Source organism: Didymella exigua (genome assembly GCF_010094145.1).
Source record: "Didymella exigua CBS 183.55 unplaced genomic scaffold M421scaffold_1, whole genome shotgun sequence".
Lineage (NCBI taxonomy): Eukaryota > Fungi > Ascomycota > Dothideomycetes > Pleosporales > Didymellaceae > Didymella > Didymella exigua.
Genome location: NW_022984775.1, coordinates 1,091,348 through 1,109,540, shown reverse-complemented (window position 1 = coordinate 1,109,540; position 18,193 = coordinate 1,091,348). Strand labels below are relative to the sequence as shown.

The window sequence follows — 18,193 nt, the reverse complement described above, 5'->3', positions numbered from 1 at the left end:
AAAGTGGGGCCAAATGTCTAGCGTGTGACCTCCGAAAGCAGTAACCACCTCACATACACCAACAACACCATCATCATCATCGCGCAGCGCACATGAGCGACAACATGGAGTCCAGCCGTCTCCTGGACCCCGTAGATGCGTTTTTCAAACCATCAGCATCTGGCAGGAGGAGACGAGATGCGCGCAGTACTAGCAGAAGATCGAAGAGTCACTACAAGAAGTTGCTGTGGTTCAAGCAACCATGTCAGTGTAATGCCAGCTTTCTACAATGACTGTAGACTGACATGTTACAGTTCCTGACAATTATACGGATGAGAAGACGTTCCTAGATCATTTACAACGCAATCCGCGTTTACAGCCGTATGAGTTCTGGTCGCTCATGGGCGACACCACCATCATCGTGCAGCACCTCGCATCAGTCGCCATCTTCTGCTGTTGCTTCGTCGCCATCATCCAAGGAAACGTATCTCCATTGTCAGTTGTAGGGTGGGCGACTGGGTGCACCGTACTAGCTTGGGTGTTGTGGGACCACTGGCAGGGCCAAGAGCTAGAAGCAAACGACAATACAGCTGCGAAAGGGCCAGACGCAGGCGAAGCAAATGACTCGCAATCGGACTCAATCTTTGCTCCGACCTCGCGGTATCAACAACGAGTATCCACCATAAAGTCGGCTGTCCTGATCTACGCTGCTCTGCTAGGACTAAGCCCCATACTCAAATCTTTGACCAAGTCGACAACGAGCGACTCGATCTGGGCTATCAGCACATGGCTTCTCATGATGAATGTGGCTTTCTTCGACTATAGCAGTGGGCCAGGAGCTCAGTAAGATCTCAATGATGTCTATTCGCTACGCATGCTAATAATGCTACAGGCTTCCTGCGTCTATCTCGACAAACTCTGCTATGATGGCGTCTACTGTTCTGGCTTCGCGGCTCCCATCTACTACTCATGTGTTCTCTCTGACACTCTTTTCCATCGAAGTCTTCGGTCTCTTCCCTATATTCCGCCGCGAACTGCGGGCTCGCTCATGGCAAGGACATCTCACTCTCACGATCGTCTTGGTTATAGCTGCTTGGGGCGGCGTTTTTGTGACATTGACCGGAGGCGGTAAAGGTGCTTTCATCGCTGGAGTGGTGCTTGGCAGCATTCTAACGTTCCTTGTGATGGGCATCTGCAGCTGGTGGCTGATTGGACTGCAGAAGTACAAGAACGAGATCCATGGTCCCTGGGATCCAGCGAGACCGATCATTCGACGACGCTGGGATTGAGGCCTTTCGTTGTCGGCTCCGTGACGTCCGAATCGCGGTTTTCATATCCGAACAGGGTGCACGAACCATTCTCTGGCCACGGGTCTGTGTGGCTTTTCCTCACTGAAGGACCATACCAGTAAGGGTCGACACTTTTCAACAAATAGGAAATCGACACGACTTCCAGCTCCAGCTTGCCGTCAACGCGGGTCCACCTTACGATCTTGGATCTGTCTGATGCGCCGACAGTAGACCACATGCGAGGGACCAAATCATCAACACCGACATCGTCGCCTCCTACATAGTGAACTGGGGAGAATGGTGCTCGCTTGGCCATTGCAGCGCCCTTGCTGGCACCGATCACGACTACTCGCTCGAGACCCTCGATCTTGGCCAGCATGTTCCTCAGCTGGTTCCAGAGCTCAACCCTCTTCATGGCGATCCTGGGCCACGACTCGAAGTTCAACCGAAGACACTTCAGTCCGGGAGCGTCTGCGCGCAGAGAACCGGGAGACTTGTCCCAGTGGCCGTTGCCCCATGACAAGTACTGCAGCCATTCACGAGCTACTCCTGGATGGTTGGAGTGAAGACTTTGGGCGTCGATCTCGACATGGCGGATACAGGCGCTGTGGACAGGACTGAGCGACGCCAGGTAGGTGCTCATACGGTCGACGGTGCTGAAACGGAAAGTATTCTGGGTGAACAGGGATCGGCGATCTGTCTCATGGTAGAGTCTGCGGCAGGTCTGCAACAGATTCACACCCATCCTGCGAGGGACATCGCTCTTTGCAGATCCACTACTGGGTATTGGCTCGACGATGGCGCCATCGGCGGTGAAGCACCGATGGAAGACGAGGTCTTTGATTTCTTGTGGTAATTGGACCAGTCGCGACTGGGTTTGGAGGTTGGCCGAGTAGGCAATCACAGAGGACGACATGATGGATGAATATTCGAGCCAACAGATGCAAAGTCAGGACCGGCGGTGTCTTATCTATATTACATGATTTGACTCAGGCACACGGACACCGCTCCATAGCAAGCTCAGCTGCGTCGCTTCATCTGGCGACATGGCGTCGCCGCGTCCAATGTGGGTCCGTTCCGAGCGAGAGCAGTGAGCATGAGTGGTCAGAAGCTGACAGATGCGCACGTTCGTGTCGAGTCGACGCTCCCATTCCATTATTTTCCGGGCTACGAGCAACTCTAGCAGTCGTTTCCAAAATTTCTCCAGAATTAGAGCCGGGCTACCCTGACATGCGAGTCAAATTTCGCGACTCTGGCCGACAAAAAGTGGACATGGGGGCTCAACACGCCCACGCCCACACCCACGCACACGCCCACGCTATCGCTGATTGCTCGGCGGTGGAAGTGACGTGTGAAGCGAAGGGTCTAAGAAAGTTTGACGACAAGCGAGCGAGCTGCTGATGTTTGAACCACGCGGCACTTCCTTGTGGCCCATGGCGGTTCAAACGTTCAGACCTCCATGGTCGACGCGGGTAGGGCAGACTCACCGCCCTCGACCCACTCTCGCGCGCGGTAGAGCCTCACCACGGGCACAAGCGACAAACAGAGCTGGAGGCCCCGCCATGGCGGTTACTCCGCAATGGGGCAGAAGTGGTTCCCAGCCTCCACTGTGCTCCTGTGCGCAGGCTGGCGAGAAGTGGAGTGAGTCAGCCAGTTGACTTTGGAGTATCGTAAACACCACTCGCACATCTCCGCCCTACCGTATGTCGTTGCGCCCGGACGAGCATTCGCGACGGTCGCGTTCCAAGTCGCCAGGGCGCGCAAGGGAGCGCAGCCGCAGTCGCAGCCACAGCCATGTGCGCGCTGAGTTTGGGCCGGGTCAGCATTACAGTGCACAAGAGTACGCACCAATGGGCACCCCTCAGTACGAGACCAGGCAGCCACTCGGGTATCCAACGTGAGTCCCCCGTCTGAGCGCTGAGCAGCACGCTTCAAGACGCGCCTCGAGCCATCCCGGCCGACATCCCGCGCGACGGGCACTGAGACATGGCGAGCAGAAGCGCGAACGAGCCCGTCACCATGGGCAACTATGCAGATCTGCCCCCCGAGCAGCGCCCTGCCTACCTGCAGCAGGCACAAGCGGCCGCCCAATACCAGCAGCCCGTGTACTCGCAGCAGGGCAACATCCAGTACACGACGACGCCCAACACGGGCCAGCAGTTTGCATACACGACGGCGCCCGCGAGAGACGCCGCCGGCAGCTTCCAGTATGCGCAGGCGCCCGACAAGATCACCTTCAGCGCGACGCCCGTCGCCGGCGCCGCGCAGCAGCAGCAGCAGCAGCCCGCCATAAGACACACGGCCCAACCCATGAGTCCCACGTATGCTCCACCACCAGCGCAGTATGCTGCCGTCTCACACGCTCCCGCCGCGCCGCCCGTGGGCCACCAGCCGCCGTACCCCCCGCCGCCCATGGGCACGCACTCGGGCTACGATGGCCGCAGGGTCGTCGAGATGGTCCCCGGCGGCGGCGGCGGAGGGAGGTCCAATGCGCCGCCGTCGCCCGCCATGCGCCCGCACAGTCTCTCCGTCGGCGGCGGCGGCCCCGGGCTCACGCAGGGCATGGACAGGCTGTCCGTGAGCGGGAGCCGACCAGACCTGCACGGCATCGTCCCTGGCGGCATGCCGGGAAGCTTCCCAGGCGGCGGCGGGCTGCCTCCACCTAGTCCGCTACTGGAAGCGTACCGGGGCGTGTACCAGTCCATCAGCCCGATGCCACAGGCCATGATGCTCGACGACGACGACGTCGACCACCTGCAGCCCCTCGACAGCCTCTCTCCGCGCGAGTCCAGGCAGTCGGTCCACGGTCGACGCCGCGCGCACTCGCGCTCCGGCCGCTCCCCCAGCCCGCTCCCCCCCTCGAGGCGCAAAGACAAGCTCGCCCTCGAAGCGTACAACTCGTCTGCACGTGACCCGTATGCATCCCACGACGACCGCGACCGCGACCGCAGGAGAGACGACCGCAGGAGAGACGACCGCAAGGAAGAGCGCCGCGCCCGCGTCTACGACGCCGAACCCGACGCGCTCGCCATTGTCGACGCCCTGTCCGCCCGAACCCCCGACGTCGACGCGCTCATCGACATCCTGCCTGCGCTCTCGCACGACCAGATGCTCGAGCTGCGCACAGAATACAAGCGGCACTGCAAGGTGCAAGGCCGGGGGATCAACATGGCGAAACACATCAAGCTCAAGACCAGCGGCAATCTGGGCAAGATCGCCTACGTGACGGCGCTGGGGCGGTACGAGGGCGAGGGCTACTGGGCGAACTACTGGTACCAGAGCAACAGCGCGCGACGAGAGCTGCTCATCGAAGCGCTCATGGGGCGGCAGAACCACGAGATGCGCGCCATCTGCGACAGCTTCAAAGACAAGCGGTACGGCGACTCGCTGGTCAAGTGCATGGACAAGGAGCTCAAGGCGGACAAGTTCCGCAAAGCCGTGCTGATGGCGCTCGAGGGCGAGCGCCAGGAGGAGAGCGACGTCTGGCCCGTCGACTACCGAAACCGCGACGTCGACACGCTGTACAAGGCGCTGCAGGCGCGCGAGGGCGGCGAGAGCGCCATCCTGGGCGTCGTCGTCCGCCGCTCCGACGCCCATCTGCGCGACTGTCTGCGCACGTACGAGCGCAAGTACCAGGGCAGCTTCGCGCGCGACTGCCTGCGCAAGAGCAACAACCTCGTCGTGAGTCGACGTCTTCTTGCCCGCCTGCTGGGACTCGATGCTAACCATACGCCCAGGGCGAAGTCATCGCACACATTCTCAACGGCGTCATCAACCGCCCCGCCCGCGACGCCATGCTGCTGCACCACGCGCTCGTGGACCTCATCGAGCCGCCTGCGGCGGGGGCGCGCTCGAGCCGCGACAAGACGAGCTCCAAGCACGAGCGCCAGCAGCGGTACGAGCTGCTCGTCAGCCGGCTTGTGCGGCTGCACTGGGACCGCATGCACATGGCGCGCGTCAAGGCAGAGTACGAGGACAAGTACGGCCGCGTGGTCGAGGAGGACGTCGAGGAGGCGACCAAGGGCGAGTTCAGGGACTTTTGCCTCGCGCTGTGTCAGGCGGCGCGGTGAGGTCATGGGGGGGAGATCGTTACGGGCTGTGGCCGTGCAGTCATGAATCCATAATGTGCTACGTTGAAAAATGCATCGTGAGATGAAATACACTGTGAGATAAAATACATTGCGAGATGAAATACATTGCGAGATGTGAATTCGTGCACCCACTGTGCTACGCTGAAGAAATGCATCGTGACAAGTTGTGAATTCATGTCCACAATGTGCCACGCTGAAAAAATACATCGTGACAAGTCGTAAATTCATCTGTCTACTGGCCAATCCACACATGCCCCTCTCCAGCCCCGGCCTGCCGCTCCGACAGAATGTCCGCCGGCGCAGGCAGATTGTGCACGGTGTTTCGTGCGCTCGCACTCGGCACATAAGGAAACACTATGTTGGGCAGGTTCGGCGTCCGCATCGCCGGCTGAGTCCGGGTCGGCGGCGGCAGCGAGGCGTTCGTCATGGCACGGCTCCAGTGCGCGCACGGCAGCTTCAGCGTCGCCAGCGGGTTGATGTGCAGCCCGTCTGAGGCGCCGCCGAACGGGTTGTAGAGCGGCTCGGCTGCCGGGTGAGTGGCTGTGTGGAGTGCTTGTGCTGCGCTGGTCGCGGGGTTAGAGGAGTGCTCGTCGGCCCATTGCAGGATGTTGCGGTTCAGCACGATGGGGCTTCGGTCGCCACCGTCGTCGTCGTCGAAGGTGAAGTCCGTCGTCAGCTCGAATGTGGGCCGCGTTGCTGCGGGCTTGGGAGCCGTGCTGGCTGGTACTGGTGCAGTGCTTGTCACGCTCGGCGATGGGGGCCGCCATGTTTGATCCTTCTGCGCCTTCAGTTCCTCTGCTTCTCGGAGTGCGCGCGCCTCCTTGGGCTTGAGCTTGTAGCCGGCCTTTGCGAACCGTTCTGGATACCTGATGCGGAAGCGGTCGCGCAGGTCCGTGGCGTGGCGCATGCCGAAGCCCAGTTCCACGTCGTCGCGCATCGCGTGCCACACGGCGCCGTGCCGCTTGAAGCCTTTGAGTAGGTTCTTGTCGTCTTCGCCGCTGAATTCGCGCCGCGCTCTGCGCTGGCTCTTCATGAAAGGCCCGTAGACGCCGGCCCGCTTGGTAGAGGCTTGATCGTTTGTGCCCTCGTCCTCCATCGACGCTTGTTGAGCAGACGTGCCGCGCTGCATGGGAGCTTTCTCGGCAGCCGGACGTGTGGCCTCGCTGCTGGCTTGAGTTGTGTCTGTTGAACTTGCAGCCCTTGCCTTTTCCGGCACGGCTCCTTTCCTGGCCTTCAGTCCTTCACCAGGCCGGCACACGCGGAATCGATCTTTGAGATCCACCGCCGTCCGCCCCTGGAAGTGGAGATCTGCACTCTCGAGAATCTGCTTCCACCTGCCGATACCGAACCTGCTGACTCCGATAAGCAGGTCTTCTGTTTCTTTCTGTGTCCATTTTGTTCGCTTGCGTGCTGTCTTGACCTTTGTCTGACGTCGACTCGCAGTCAGCGTCGCCAATGACGGGTCTGATATATTCCCATTGCTTGTTTCCTGATCCAGAGGTGCTATCGGAGCATCACACGTACTCTCCGGCTGTCCTACATCAACACTTGCGGGCTCACTTCTTTTCTCTGGCGAGGCCGGAGCTTTGGCTAGTTCTTCCGTGCCGCTTGAGGGAAACGCACTCGTGAGACTGAACCGGTCACCCACTTCGCTTCCAAGCCCGCTTCTTTCGCTGATGGGCGGAAATAATTTATTCTTGGGTGGCAGCGGCGGTGGTTGATGAAGACCCTGCAGCAGTGGCGGGATCCTAGGCCTCTTTGCAGGTCTTCTTGGGGCTTGTGGGGGCTTTGGCAACTGTATCAACGACACGTCGGCGCCAGCGTAACCGACAGAGCTGGGCTGTTCACCTCTCCTAGGTGCGTCAGGAGAGCCCGCGGAAGGGCCTGAGACTGGAACATCACTCCTGGGACGGAAAGCAGCATGCTGTGACGTTTGACGACCAGACGAAGCTTGAAAGACTGGAGACGAGGACAATGGATCATTCAACACTCGGGCGAGCGGCGCGCCCGAGTGTGCCTGCGATGAGGTCTTGTGTCTGGCATCGACATGATCATGGTGGCCGTGAGGTTCAGGGCTTGAATGCCCTGCGCTAGCACCAGATGAAAGCTCGATGTACCGGGGACCCACGGACGCAGGAGTGGTCAGTACAGAAGGGTCAAGAGTGAGTCTCCTGTAGGGCTGTTGATCTAGCAGTGTCGCTATTCGAGGTTCCATGTGGGGAGAAGTGCGGTGTGGGCTGGACGGAAGACAGGAGGAAGGCCGAGGCCGAAGCTAGCATCGCCTGCCCAACTTCTTACTACATCACTTCGCTCCACAACGAGAAACGCAGCTATCGAGGCTCTACTGGGTGTCGGACACGTCCGGTATCTTAAACGATATAGGATTACGCCCTGGAGTTCGGCACGATGCCCCTGCAGCCCAGCGGTTATCGCGACCAGTCTGGATCCCTTTTACACTCACGGCTGGGCAGGGCTCGTCGTTGTCAGCAATCCACGCGAGGTGCCGAGGTGCGCAGTACTTCGAACTGCCGAAACTTCGGAATGTTTGCAAAATGTGGCTGCGGTTTGCCTAAATAGCAACTACTCGCGAAAACGATACTCTTCTGCTAGAAGTGTTACTCGTACTGTACAACAGTCGGAGGCCAGAATGGATCTCGGACGGCTACTAACTAAGACCACCGGAGCATTGGCCCCGACCGAGCACAATACTAAGGCTTGTTCCGACCATGACTTAGTGTGAAAATTCGAGCTTCCTTCGCGGTTCTAGCACTCCTTGCACCTCAGGGATGCTGCAGTAGAGCCAATAGGCATGCTTGAAGCTGCGCACAGCCGTCGTCAGCAGCTGGGGTGTTGTAGGAATACAATGCTCCCTGTTGTCGTCGAAGATGTGCTGTTCAATCTTTACTGTCAAGTCCTGTCTCTTTCTTTGCCAATATGTTGCTTCCCGTTGTTCATGTGCTCGCCTTCGTTGCTACTGTCCAGGGAGCTGTAGCTAAACCCCGAGATGTAGTCGGCGATCTACAACACCAAGCAATCGCAGCATTGAAAGGAGTGAAAACGCATGGTCCTCAAACATGCAAGCTATCGAAGGCGGCTGTTCGAAAGGACTGGTAAGTTCTACACTCCTAGGCAATTGGACAGAGACCTGAGCAAGAGCCAGGGCCTCAATGTCGGGCAAGGAACGCAAAGCCTACACAACCGCCGTACAATGCCTGCTCGCTTCGCCTTCGAAATCCGACCCAGCCCTGGTCCCAGGTGCTCGCAACCGATACGACGATTTCGTCGGACAACACATCAATCAGACGCTCACGATCCACGGCACCGGCAACTTCTTGACCTGGGTAAGCATTCTGATCTTCACATAATACGGCGTGCTGACACCATCCAGCACCGCATGTTCGTCTACGCCTATGAGAAAGCTCTAAGAGAAGAGTGCGACTACGCCGGCTATCAGCCCTACTGGAACTGGTTCTCGCACCAGTCCAACCTCAAAGCCTCTCCCGTATTCGACGGCTCCGCAACAAGTATGAGCGGCGACGGATCCTTCGTTGCTCACAACGGCAGCGTGGGCGGTGGCGGCACCATCTTCCTACCCTCGGGAGAAGGCGGCGGATGTCTCCTAGGAGGCCCGTTCAAAGGCATGACTGCGAATCTCGGCCCTGTGTCGCCGACTATGAGGGGCCAGGAGAGGGTCAATGGCAGTCTATCGTATAACCCGCGCTGTCTCAAGAGAGACCTGACGACATATGCTTCTTCGAACTGGCTCACCGATGCGAACCTGCTCAACATCACAACGGGCGCGGCGTCGAAGTCGCTTAGCCTGTTCCAAAACGAGTACGTAGCTGCACAATCCGCGCATCGCCATTGCTAACAATCGACAGGCTCCAAGGGCGCTTCTCCGACGGTTTCCTCGGCCTACACGCCGCAGGCCACTTCAGCATCGGCGGTGACGCGGGCGACATCTTCTCCTCGCCCGTCGATCCAGTCTTCTTCCTGCACCACGCCATGGTCGACCGCGTCTACTGGATCTGGCAAGCCCTGCACTTGGACCAGGCGAAAACCGTTGCCGGCACGATCACGCTGAACAACAACCCGCCGAGCCGCGACGCTACTTTGGAGGATCTCATCGAGTTGAATTACTTGGACATGGAACCTACGACGATCGGAGACCTGACTGATACGTTGGGGAATGGGCTGTGCTATGTGTACCAATGAGCGAGGGGCGCAGGCACAAATGTATACCACGAACACGAATATAGACTCGACGAAGGGCCAAAAGAGATACTGTGCTCGTAATCGAGACCACATGGATACCTCGTTAGCTACGTGATCGTCTCATCGCACATCACGATCGTTTGCTGACCCTACATGTCTCCATTCTAGGCCCTTGCCGCGGCGTGTCCGCGGTAGGCATCTCTGTATTTTTGTAGCCGTCGTTCTTCTCATCGGTGCGGTTTACTTGGACGGTCGAGGTGCCGGCTTTTGCGCATCGCTACTCGTTCGACGATGAGAATGGTGTGTGAGCTGGTCGATGACAAGGCTCGCCTTGACGACTACCTGCTGACGGTGCCGCGGCTCCTGTGATGGCATTCTTCATGGTGTAGGTTGTCTCAGTCTTTTCTTTGATGCTATCAGATATGTTTATGGACAGCTTTGTGCCAGTCTTCATGTATGCGGCCTGGTACAAAATTCCTCAATCGTGGCTTTCGCATTTGTATGTTCACCATCTGATTGTTTAAATAATGACGTTGTTATGAGGTGAGGGCGAGAGTCACCGTTGTAAGCGCAGCGCAAGCGTCATGTCTGGCCCATTTATGTGTAATATCAACGGGATACTCGGCCACAAGATCTGAGTCGCTGTTCTGTTTGCGTGGTCACGAAGGCGTCAATGTCTCGTTGCTGTCTCTTCAGCGAAAGAAGTACCCGGGAGCGCTTGAAGGAAGGCGCGCAGACACCACCTCGGAACGCTGAATGCAACAATGCGCGGCGCCCATCTTGGAATTGTATCGCATGGCAATAGAAACTGCAGTACTTTGAAAGTAATTCATGTGTGTCCAGAAATTGCGCAGCAGAGTTCGGAACAAACCGATTGGGCAATCCACAAGATGCGGTGATGCGGCTGAGCTGCGCACCACAGCAAGCTGCCGGCCGCGCGCACGTTGCGAGTTCAACGCGATGTATCGTCTCAAAACGATCACAATCACATGCAAGCGGCAGTTGCCCTGGCCTGCAGGAGTGCTATCGTGTGGTTGCGGCTCCCTCAGGGCTCCACTCGCTACTGAGCTCACTTTGTCAAAACGTCATGACTTTGTGAATTAGGACGTCTGCGCCACTCGTAGGAACCGCGTAAAGACGCGTTTCTACCACGCGGTCGTTCCTGGTCCTAAGATCGCTATTCCAGGATTCCAGTGAAGATGGGAAAACAAGACTTCGACGCGCGCCCCAGTGTGATTGTTGTCGGTGCTGGTGCCGGTGGTGTTGCGACGGCTGCGCGCCTCGCTCAGGCCGGATGCAAAGTAACGCTTGTTGAGAAAAACGACTTCTCGGGTGGAAGGTGCAGCTTGATACACCGCGATGGTTACGTACGATACCCCAGGCGCGGGAGGAAGATTGAGACTGACAGCTTCGTAGAGATTCGACCAGGGACCCAGTCTGCTTCTTCTGCCAGAGCTCTTCAAAGAGACATTCCAGGACCTTGGCACTTCACTGGAGGACGAGGGCGTCCATCTGGTCAAGTGCAATCCGAACTACAATGTCCATTTCCATGATGGGACAAACTTCAAGCTATCTACCGATGTTGCGATCATGAAAGAGGAGGTAGAGCGATTTGAGGGCAAGGACGGATTCGAGCGCTATCTTGGGTTCCTGCAGGAAGCGCACCGTCATTACGAGCTGTCGGTTATCCATGTGCTGAAGAGGAACTTCTACTCGCTTTTCAGCATGGTCCGCCCGAGTTTCTTGCGCCATCTGATTGCCCTGCACCCTTTCGAGAGCATATATACGCGAGCCTCCATCTACTTCCGCACCGAGAGATTACGGAGAGTTTTCACATTCGCGAGTATGTACATGGGCATGAGTCCTTTCGATGCCCCCGGAACATATAGTCTTTTGCAGTACACGGAGCTCGCTGAGGGGATCTGGTATCCCATCGGTGGGTTCCACAAGGTCATCGAGGGCCTGGTGAACGTCGGCGAGCGCGCTGGTGTAGAATACATGTTCAACAGCCCCATCTCAGGGATACAGCTCTCCAACGACGGGAAACGCGCCACAGGAGTTACATTCCAGGACGGCAGGCCGCCCTTGACTGCAGACCTGGTTGTCTGCAACGCTGACTTGACATACGCCTACAACGAGCTTCTTCCGAACTCCAGCTACGCCAAATCCCTCCAAGGCCGCAAAGCTTCGTGTTCGAGCATATCCTTCTACTGGGCGCTCGACAAGCAGTTCCCCGAACTCTCAGCACACAACATCTTCCTCGCAGAAGACTACAAAGAGTCGTTCGACAGCATCTTCAAGAAACACCTCATCCCCGACCAGCCCAGCTTCTACGTAAACGTACCCTCCCGCGTCGACCCCTCGGCAGCACCCAAGGGCTGCGACTCCCTCGTCGTCCTCGTGCCCGTCGGGCACCTGGAAGACTACGGCTCCGACGCGCACAAAGGCTCCAAAGACAGCGGCGGCCGGACGCAAGACTTCAACGCCATGGTGCAAATGGCGCGCTCCACGATCCTGAAGACGATCGAAGCGCGCCTGCACATCGACGTCGGCGCACACATTGTGAAAGAAGTCGTAAACACCCCCGTCACATGGAAGTCCACGTTCAACCTCGACCGCGGCGCCATCCTGGGCCTGAGCCACAGCTTCTTCAACGTCCTCGCGTTCCGCCCCAAGACCAAGCATGCATCCATTGAGGATCTGTATTTCGTGGGCGCGAGCGCGCATCCGGGGACTGGGGTGCCGATTGTGCTTGCCGGCGCGAAGCTGGTGAGCGATGAGATCCTAGCGAAGCTGAGGATGGAGCCGAAGGGTATGGATAAGGGCGAGATGGCGACGATGAGGGAAGAATACAGGGTCATGGGGAAGTGGGGAGTGCCGCTCAAGAGCCATCTAGATGTGCAGAACAAGACGGCCTATGCGATTTGGCTGCAGTGGTGGGTGCCGGTGTTTCTGGCGCTGGTTGCGTTCTACCTCTGGACTGGGACGAGTCGAGGGGTGAGTGTTTTGTCGTAAGCGTGTTGGGAGAGGTTTGCTTGAGACTGCTGTTGTAGCCAGAGGACTCGTCTAGACCAAAGATGATCGCGGCGATGTAATGGTCATAACCTTAATGCATTTTGGTAATCTCTGATCTGTAAATTCGTTTGAGTGCTTGTGAGTGCTTGTGAGTGCTTGGAAGTGCTTGGAAGCTCAGTAGTCAATTGATATCAGTCTATGGTCTACAAGCAGCCTACACACGCGCCTCAAGCGCGCATGTAGCAGCCGTCAAATCATGTCTATACTAGCGCCATCCGCAATGCTTCAAAGAAATGCAACCAGACGCTCCCCAGAGCCCTCTACTCGCTTGCTTCAGGAACCACAGGACAAGACTAGTGCGCACCATTGGTAACCTTGGCATCACTCATCTTCTCATCGCCGTTCCGGCCATGGTACTCCTTGATGCCCTCAGGCGTCGCCTTGATCGTGTCCATGCCCGGGTTCCAGTTGGCAGGGCACACCTCGCCGTACTTGTCTGTGAACTGGAAAGCGTCGATCAGACGGAGTGCCTCATCCACGCTCCTGCCAACAGGCAAGTCGTTGACGGTGATCTGCCTCAGCACGCCGCTGGGGTCGATCAGGAAAAGACCGCGCAGCGCAATGCCCTCCTCCTCGATCAGCACGCCGTAGTCCTTGCTGATGGAGTGGTTCTTGTCCGACAGCAGGGGGATGTTGATCTTGCCCAGGCCGCCGTCCTTCTTCGATGTGTTGGTCCAGGCGAGGAGCGAGTACTCCGAGTCAGTCGACGCGAATACGACGCGGGCGCCGCGGGCTTCGAAGTCGGGTGCGCGGTCGCTGAACGCCAGGATCTCGGTCGGGCACACGAAAGTCCAGGCCATGGGCACGAAGCCGAGGACCAGCCACTGCTTGTTGGAGGTGTACTGGGTGAGGCTGACATCTGAGGAGTGTTAGCACTGAGCAGTCTGATCTTCAATTGGCTGTGGCTGGTGTGCACGAGGCAATTGAGCGTACCCTCGAAGGCGCCATCGACGACAGCGGTGCCAGAGAAGGCGGGCGCGGGCTTCTGGACGCGGGCCTTGGGGGTGTAGGCAGGGAAAGACATGGCGATCTTAGAGCGCGAGCAGCGCAACGGGTCCGAGGTCCGATGTCGAGGTGGCGGTCGCTGAGAAAACTGGCGGGCGTAGCTTCTGTGAAGCAGTCGAGACTTTAGGTTGTAGGTGAGAGTAGATAGCAGACTGGAAGGTTCTGTATCAGCAGATGTTTTGCGACAAGACGATTGAAAGCGGATCTGAATCGGGTTAGGGCAAGGTGAATGGTACTTACGATTAGGTACAATATACGATTCGCACAGCGTCTGTGTGGCGGGCTCGGAGACTCGCGCGGTGATTTATAGGATCTTATACCACCACTGACGGTTAGCAGTCGCAAGGGACATCAATCTCTTCAAGGTTTTCCTGCTGCTGTCAGCCACGAGCATGTGCAGCGGGCCGCTACAGACTTCCGTCATCGGCGGCCCTTCGGTATCATGGTCGAGGCATGTCTGCTTACACAGAGCTCACGTTGCAATGCAGTGTCCACTTCTGCCAGCAAACCTCACATTTTGCTGCAATTCGACAGCGAGCGGCCCCACTTGCGAAGTCACGTCCGCCCGCGGTACCTGCAGCAGTGTGGCTTGGAAAAGAAGAGCCGCGTCTCGCCGATCACGAGGCTTCGCGCCATAAACGTGCAAGTTGACGCGAGCCCTGCAAAAGAGAGTTGATCCATGCAATTGTCTTATCAGATGCTCGTCTGCTTGCGGCATCTCTCGCCGCTCTGCTTCCACGCTTGCACGGCTTTCGTTAGGCAGTTGACGTTTTGGGGGTCCGACGAGGTGGAGGGCGCGGCTGCCGTGGACTCGTGGCTTCTCGGCAACTCGGATCAGGTGAGTCTTACAAAGTGCTCACGGTCTAGTCCAACGTTTACAAAGCTGTGAGTCTCCACGAGAACTGAGTAAATTTTCGTGAAGCCTTGGGTATGACGAAGGCTGATCGAGATGGTGCTCATTAAGTCAGACCTCGTGACGATGAAAGACCGAGACCGGCGCTGTGAGTACCTTATTGGCTCGACGGCTTGCAGCTGTGTTGCTATCAAGCTCCACATCCGGATCGTCTCATGCATGGTGTAGAATCCATGCAGAAGGATTGCATTGTCCGCTCAAAAACTGGGTATCGTAGCCTGTCTCTAACGCCTGCTGTGAAACCCTCAAACCAAGACATACTCACGATGATAGCCTGCGTAGCAGTCCACTGAGAGGCCCTACGGCTTTCGTGCTGGACACAGCATCGCGACTTCCTCCTCTTGCTCTGCAGATAGCTTTCTCGACCCTGCCGTCCTTGGTGACTACAAGTACTGCCGTGCGTCCGTCTGACCATGTTATTGTCACTTGTCCCACAGCGGCATCTGCTTCCATATCCAATATACGGACGGGACCATTTCCATCGTCTTCCTCGGCGTCCGAGCTGTCGTCGCTCACAAATGCGTTCAGCACCCTGCCGCCAGAGATGACAACTTCTTCACCACCGTCTTCCGCCTGTAGACCCGGGAGCTTTGCCTGGCTCCTCAAATCTTGCACCGTCTCGAGGCGCATGTGCCAACTGACCAGCTCTCGCCGCAGCGCTCGCCCGAACTTAACAAGGTCCTGACCTGGATGCTTTTCACTGTCTGCATCCCTCGCGGCTTGCGGTAACCACTTGTTCGCTAATCGCTGCAATGGGATACACGACGGTATTGTGTGTTTGTGGATTCGCAGGCTTTTCGAGGTGTCGTGATCTTCAACTGTGAGGAGAACATGGTAGGTATCAACGAACCCACCGTCGATAGGCACCTCAATGCTCAGTCCTAGAACATCGCCATTGTTTACGGCATGTGGGTCTGGGTCTTTGACTCTATACGCAGTCACGCCTACGCATGCGCGATATGTATTTTCGAGATTCCGTTTCGACTGTTGGTCGATCAGACGCTTTGCGGTCGCATCGTTCCCAAGGCGTGCTGCGAGATTTGGCTGTGAGAGGAGGACCGAGGATAGATTGGCGCGGTGTGCTTTCAGAGTCGCTATGCGGACGTGTAGGTCGCTGATTTCGGAGTCCAGCTGCTCGACAGACTCCATTGTCGCCGAACCAGTGTCTGGTGTTGTCACAAACACAAGCAATGCCGACAGGCCGCAGCCTAACGCGACTGCACGTGCACCCGCGGGCGGATCGCGGCCTCCGCTAACATTTCGAGAGGACACCGTGGTACCCCGACCAGAAACGTACCAGGGTCACAGCTGAACTTAATTCCGTCGCTGTACCAGTGCTACCTGCATCCGGCTGCTGCAGACTTGTACACGTTTCTTCATAATCTTCAAGTCGCTCTTTCTTCACTAGATTTTCTCCATTGCACCTTCCCTACCGCTCCCTGACGCCTGCCGAGCCCATCACGTTCACATCTCCACTTTCACTCCCGTCTATCCGGCTCATTTCAACCCCGGAGATTTCCGAGCACCCCTACAGGAAGGGCACGCAGGCTTCCCGGTCCACAGATGAGCAAACGCGCCTCAAGGTCTAAGAACCGCGGCTCTGTACCACGCAAGAGCTCCACCGACTCGCTGCGCAAAGAGTCCACCAACGGACATGCAAACACCAGCGCGACGATGAACGGCGTCATACTCGAACACCGCCGCAAGCATGACAGCTTTGATGGCATCTCGCCCTCTAGCCAGGCTGCGAGCCTCATGAGCAGCCGTTCCTTCACTCTCGACGATGATGTACCGCCGCTGGTTGCCAAGGCGGGTCCGTCGAAGGGCTTCTTTGAGCTATCGAAGAAGGATCAGCACAACTTCCTGATGCTCGTCCTTCTCTACTTCCTCCAGGGCATTCCCATGGGATTGGCGCATGGATCGGTACCATTCCTGCTGAAGAACCTTGTGTCGTACTCGGCCATTGGTGTCTTCTCGCTCGCGGCGTATCCTTACTCGCTGAAACTGCTTTGGAGCCCGATCGTGGATGCTATCTGGTCTCCCAGTGTTGGCCGTAGAAAGAGTTGGATTCTCCCTATCCAGACCATATCTGGGCTCTCGATGATCTGGCTGGGCAAGAACATCAACAGACTGATGACGCAAGCTAGCGAGTCAGGCAGCAGTGTATGGACATTCACATGGTGCTTTTTTGGTCTTGTGTTTCTCTGCGCTACGCAGGATATTGCTGTGGATGGTAAGCCATCGACCTTGAATTTAGATGCGCCATAGCTAACACGATCAGGCTGGGCCCTCACGGTTCTGTCCAAAGAGAACATCGCATACGCCTCGACCGCCCAAACGGTTGGCCTTACCGCAGGCCAGTTCCTTTCCTATACCGTATTTCTCGCCTTCAACTCGAAAGACTTCGCGAACAAATGGTTCCGTAGCGCCAGCGCACAATCTGAGTCCGGTCTTCTCGAACTCGATAGCTACCTCACTTTCTGGGGCTGGGCGTATCTCCTTGTGACTCTCGGTCTGGCGCTCATTAAGCGCGAAGATCGCGACCGCAACACCGACGGCGTTAAGGAGGTCTACAAGACAATGTGGGGCATCTTGAAACTCAAGAACATCCAGTCCTTCATCATCGTCCACCTGATCGCCAAGATCGGATTCCAGGCCAACGACGCCGTCACCAGCTTGAAGCTACTCGACAAGGGCCTCAAGCAGGAGGAGCTCTCTCTGGTCATCCTGGTCGACTTCCCAGTCGAGGTCTTTTTAGGCTACTATATTGGCAAGTGGTGCCAGACATATCCGGCCATGCATATCTGGTGCTACGCCTTCCTCGGCCGCCTGTTTGCAGCAGGATTTTCGCAATTCGTTGTGTCCATCTTCCCCGCCGGCGGCGCAACAGGCGGTTTCCTCCTCCTCGTCATCGCCGAACACGTTCTCTCCACATTCATGAACACAGTCATGTTCGTCGCCGTCAGTGCGTTCCACGCAAAGATATCCGACCCGGTCATTGGTGGTACTTACATGACACTGCTCGCTACGTACGTTTCTCCGACATCACGCGTGTACCCCTTACTAACACAACATCAGTGTATCCAACCTCGGCGGCACATTTCCCCGCTTCTTCGTCCTCAAAGCCGTCGACATGTTCACCGCCGCTACCTGCACTCCTCCCTCGACACCACCCAAAATCGATCTCCTCAAGGGCCCGCTCGTTACGCAGCCATTCTCGTGTGCATTGGAACAGGAGAAGGCCCGCTGCATCAATGGTGGAGGTGCGTGCAATGTCACCACCGATGGGTACTATATTGTGAACATAGTGTGTATCATCATTGGTGTGGTTACGTTCTGGGGCTATATTAGGCCCGCAGTAGTGAAGATACAGGCCTTGCCGTTGAGTGCTTGGAGGATAGCGCCGTAGAGCATTTTAGATAGATGAGAATCGATGAATGAATATCTAGGTATGCGCTCGATCAAACTCGATCTTTCTGACAATGTCGGCTGCAGGTGCTGCAGTGCCTAATGTTGACTTGGGTACCTAAATCCAGGAGAGTCATCCTGAGTCTTTACACACGACTGCAGTTGTCCGGTGCACTTGATGCGGAGAGGCTGTTGCGGCAGACGCAGCCGCTGTATGT

At 57.2% G+C, this 18,193-nt stretch overlaps 9 protein-coding genes across 9 annotated transcripts; 5 read left to right on the top strand and 4 right to left on the bottom strand.

The window, feature by feature from the left end:
• Positions 1 to 104: 104 nt before the first annotated feature.
• On the top strand, positions 105 to 826 carry M421DRAFT_88238 (GPI2-domain-containing protein; the record flags this gene model as incomplete). Its single annotated transcript, XM_033597646.1, has 2 exons — positions 105 to 243; positions 294 to 826. The coding sequence occupies 2 exons, from the start codon at positions 105 to 107 to the stop codon at positions 824 to 826; spliced, it is 672 nt and encodes a 223-aa protein (XP_033454484.1).
• A 199-nt stretch (positions 827 to 1,025) lies between these two features.
• On the bottom strand, positions 1,026 to 2,184 carry M421DRAFT_97194 (uncharacterized protein; the record flags this gene model as incomplete). Its single annotated transcript, XM_033598473.1, has 2 exons — positions 1,026 to 1,125; positions 1,322 to 2,184. The coding sequence occupies 2 exons, from the start codon at positions 2,182 to 2,184 to the stop codon at positions 1,026 to 1,028; spliced, it is 963 nt and encodes a 320-aa protein (XP_033454483.1).
• Positions 2,185 to 2,971: 787 nt separating this feature from the next.
• On the top strand, positions 2,972 to 5,338 carry M421DRAFT_50043 (Annexin; the record flags this gene model as incomplete). The annotated part of the gene is made up of 4 exons (XM_033594792.1): positions 2,972 to 3,165; positions 3,263 to 4,168; positions 4,238 to 4,949; positions 5,006 to 5,338. The coding sequence occupies 4 exons, from the start codon at positions 2,972 to 2,974 to the stop codon at positions 5,336 to 5,338; spliced, it is 2,145 nt and encodes a 714-aa protein (XP_033454482.1).
• Positions 5,339 to 5,404: 66 nt separating this feature from the next.
• On the bottom strand, positions 5,405 to 7,675 carry M421DRAFT_116538 (uncharacterized protein). Its single transcript, XM_033587255.1, has one exon. The coding sequence runs from the start codon at positions 7,572 to 7,574 to the stop codon at positions 5,592 to 5,594; it is 1,983 nt and encodes a 660-aa protein (XP_033454481.1). The 5' UTR covers positions 7,575 to 7,675; the 3' UTR covers positions 5,405 to 5,591.
• A 438-nt stretch (positions 7,676 to 8,113) lies between these two features.
• M421DRAFT_116119 (Di-copper centre-containing protein) lies at positions 8,114 to 9,713 on the top strand. The gene is made up of 4 exons (XM_033587251.1): positions 8,114 to 8,469; positions 8,520 to 8,700; positions 8,748 to 9,193; positions 9,241 to 9,713. The coding sequence occupies exons 1-4, from the start codon at positions 8,294 to 8,296 to the stop codon at positions 9,572 to 9,574; spliced, it is 1,137 nt and encodes a 378-aa protein (XP_033454480.1). The 5' UTR covers positions 8,114 to 8,293; the 3' UTR covers positions 9,575 to 9,713.
• Positions 9,714 to 10,773: 1,060 nt separating this feature from the next.
• Positions 10,774 to 12,589, top strand: M421DRAFT_50856 (phytoene dehydrogenase; the record flags this gene model as incomplete). Its single annotated transcript, XM_033594870.1, has 2 exons — positions 10,774 to 10,941; positions 10,991 to 12,589. The coding sequence occupies 2 exons, from the start codon at positions 10,774 to 10,776 to the stop codon at positions 12,587 to 12,589; spliced, it is 1,767 nt and encodes a 588-aa protein (XP_033454479.1).
• Positions 12,590 to 12,942: 353 nt separating this feature from the next.
• Positions 12,943 to 13,673, bottom strand: M421DRAFT_51191 (peroxiredoxin TSA1; the record flags this gene model as incomplete). The annotated part of the gene is made up of 2 exons (XM_033594907.1): positions 12,943 to 13,508; positions 13,583 to 13,673. The coding sequence occupies 2 exons, from the start codon at positions 13,671 to 13,673 to the stop codon at positions 12,943 to 12,945; spliced, it is 657 nt and encodes a 218-aa protein (XP_033454478.1).
• Positions 13,674 to 14,352: 679 nt separating this feature from the next.
• M421DRAFT_415273 (uncharacterized protein) lies at positions 14,353 to 15,758 on the bottom strand. The gene has a single exon (XM_033590636.1). The coding sequence runs from the start codon at positions 15,714 to 15,716 to the stop codon at positions 14,829 to 14,831; it is 888 nt and encodes a 295-aa protein (XP_033454477.1). The 5' UTR covers positions 15,717 to 15,758; the 3' UTR covers positions 14,353 to 14,828.
• Positions 15,759 to 16,130: 372 nt separating this feature from the next.
• Positions 16,131 to 17,976, top strand: M421DRAFT_97188 (uncharacterized protein; the record flags this gene model as incomplete). The annotated part of the gene is made up of 3 exons (XM_033598472.1): positions 16,131 to 16,800; positions 16,849 to 17,596; positions 17,646 to 17,976. The coding sequence occupies 3 exons, from the start codon at positions 16,131 to 16,133 to the stop codon at positions 17,974 to 17,976; spliced, it is 1,749 nt and encodes a 582-aa protein (XP_033454476.1).
• Between the last annotated feature and the right edge of the window lie 217 nt (positions 17,977 to 18,193).